The sequence below is a fragment of the Alexandromys fortis genome, unplaced genomic scaffold (assembly GCF_014885135.2).
Source record: "Alexandromys fortis isolate MF-2015 unplaced genomic scaffold, M_Fortis_MF-2015_v1.1 scaffold_988, whole genome shotgun sequence".
In the NCBI taxonomy this organism is placed as follows: domain Eukaryota; kingdom Metazoa; phylum Chordata; class Mammalia; order Rodentia; family Cricetidae; genus Alexandromys; species Alexandromys fortis.
The window spans coordinates 9,549-11,067 of NW_026068863.1; the positions used below are offsets into that span (position 1 = coordinate 9,549).

General features: G+C 37.9%; 1 gene segment (V, D, J or C); it reads right to left on the bottom strand.

Moving 5' to 3' along the window:
- Positions 1–851: 851 nt before the first annotated feature.
- LOC126496065 (Ig heavy chain V region 441-like) lies at positions 852–1,413 on the bottom strand. The segment is given in 2 exon segments: positions 852–1,183; positions 1,288–1,413. Coding segments are annotated over 2 exon segments (378 nt in total).
- Positions 1,414–1,519: the final 106 nt, after the last annotated feature.

A 1,519-nucleotide genomic window follows, 5' to 3' on the forward strand; every position in this document is an offset into this window, starting at 1 on the left:
ACATGAAAAAAAATCATATAAAATAATCTAACATTCAAAAACACAAACTCAATTATTGTGAATGACTGAGGCATATCAAAGAGGATTGTAATATTTGCAGACATGGATAGATGGCAGAATAATAGATGAGGATTTTTAAATAATTTTTATTGAGAGACAAAGATGTAGTGACAAAAGTTAGCATTCATAACTGAGATATTTTCTGCAAGCAAGTTTCTGCATAGCAGAAAGCTCCGTAGCAAATTGAAGAACATACAAAAGTTTGGAAAAATGTTCTTAATTAATATTTTATTAAAAGTAAAACTATATTCTTTTCCTTCTGACTGAACTACAAGTATACCTGGGTCACATTTGAACCAAATGTACCATCTTCAAGAAGAGAGATGATTACAAATATGCTAGGATGTTTTTAACTAATTATAATGGTGCCATCTTCTTCTTGGTTTTCCCTTAAACATTCAAACTGCTATAATCAAAAAGTATGACATAACCTCTTCCTAGAATAGGAAAATACTCAAAAATGTCCAGATATTTTCTTCTCATAAAATTTCAATGACTAATGTAGGGTACTTTGTGTCCGCATAGTTGTCAGCTTACACTGTTCATGGGAGACTGTGCCTCCTATGAAAAAATGGCACAAAAAGAACATATAATGTGTTGAGTACATTGTGTCCCTTCAGAACGTACATGTGGAGAGAATTTCGGAATGTGTAAAAAAATGTAGGTCAAACACCTGAGAAGAGTGCTTAATCTAATTATATCTTTATAAATTCCTGGGAGGAACCTGTATTCTGTGACTTTTACACCCCCTGGTGGCCCTGAGTGGCCTAACAGTGAGGTTTATGCCTGAGTTAACACTGAAGTCCCATCACTGTGTCTCTAGCACAGTAATAAGTGGCTGTGTCCTCAGATCTCACACTGCTCATTTGCAGGTACAGAGTGTTCTTGGCATTGTCTCTGGAGATGGTGAATCGATCCTTCACAGATGGTGCATATCTTATAGTACTGCTGTCTTTATTAATATCTCCAACCCACTCCAGCCCCTTCCCTGGAGCTTGGCGAACCCAGTTCATCCAGTAATCACTGAAAGTGAATCCAGAGGCTAAACAGGAGAGTCTCAGGGATCCTCCAGGCTTGACCAGGCCTCCTCCAGACTCCACAAGCTGCACCTCAGACTGGACACCTGCGAACACAGAGAATGTTGTTAGTAAATTCCCACAGAAACTCTATCTTTTGTATATCTTGTTCATGTTCACTAACACTCAGTACCCTTTCTTCATAAATTACCTTTTAAAAAGGCAACAAGGAAAAGGCAAATCATCACCAAATCCATTCTGTGGTTTTTTTTTTTTTTTTTTGTTTTCTGTGCTGATCACTGAATGGGAAGACCTGGGCATCCAGGACTGATTACTTTGTCTGAGCTCCAAGGCCAGTGCTTATTAGGTTTTCATGAGCAGAGTTAGGTCTTATTTGCATGCCATCCTGTTATATAAGCTCTGCTGTTGGAGCTAAGAGATAG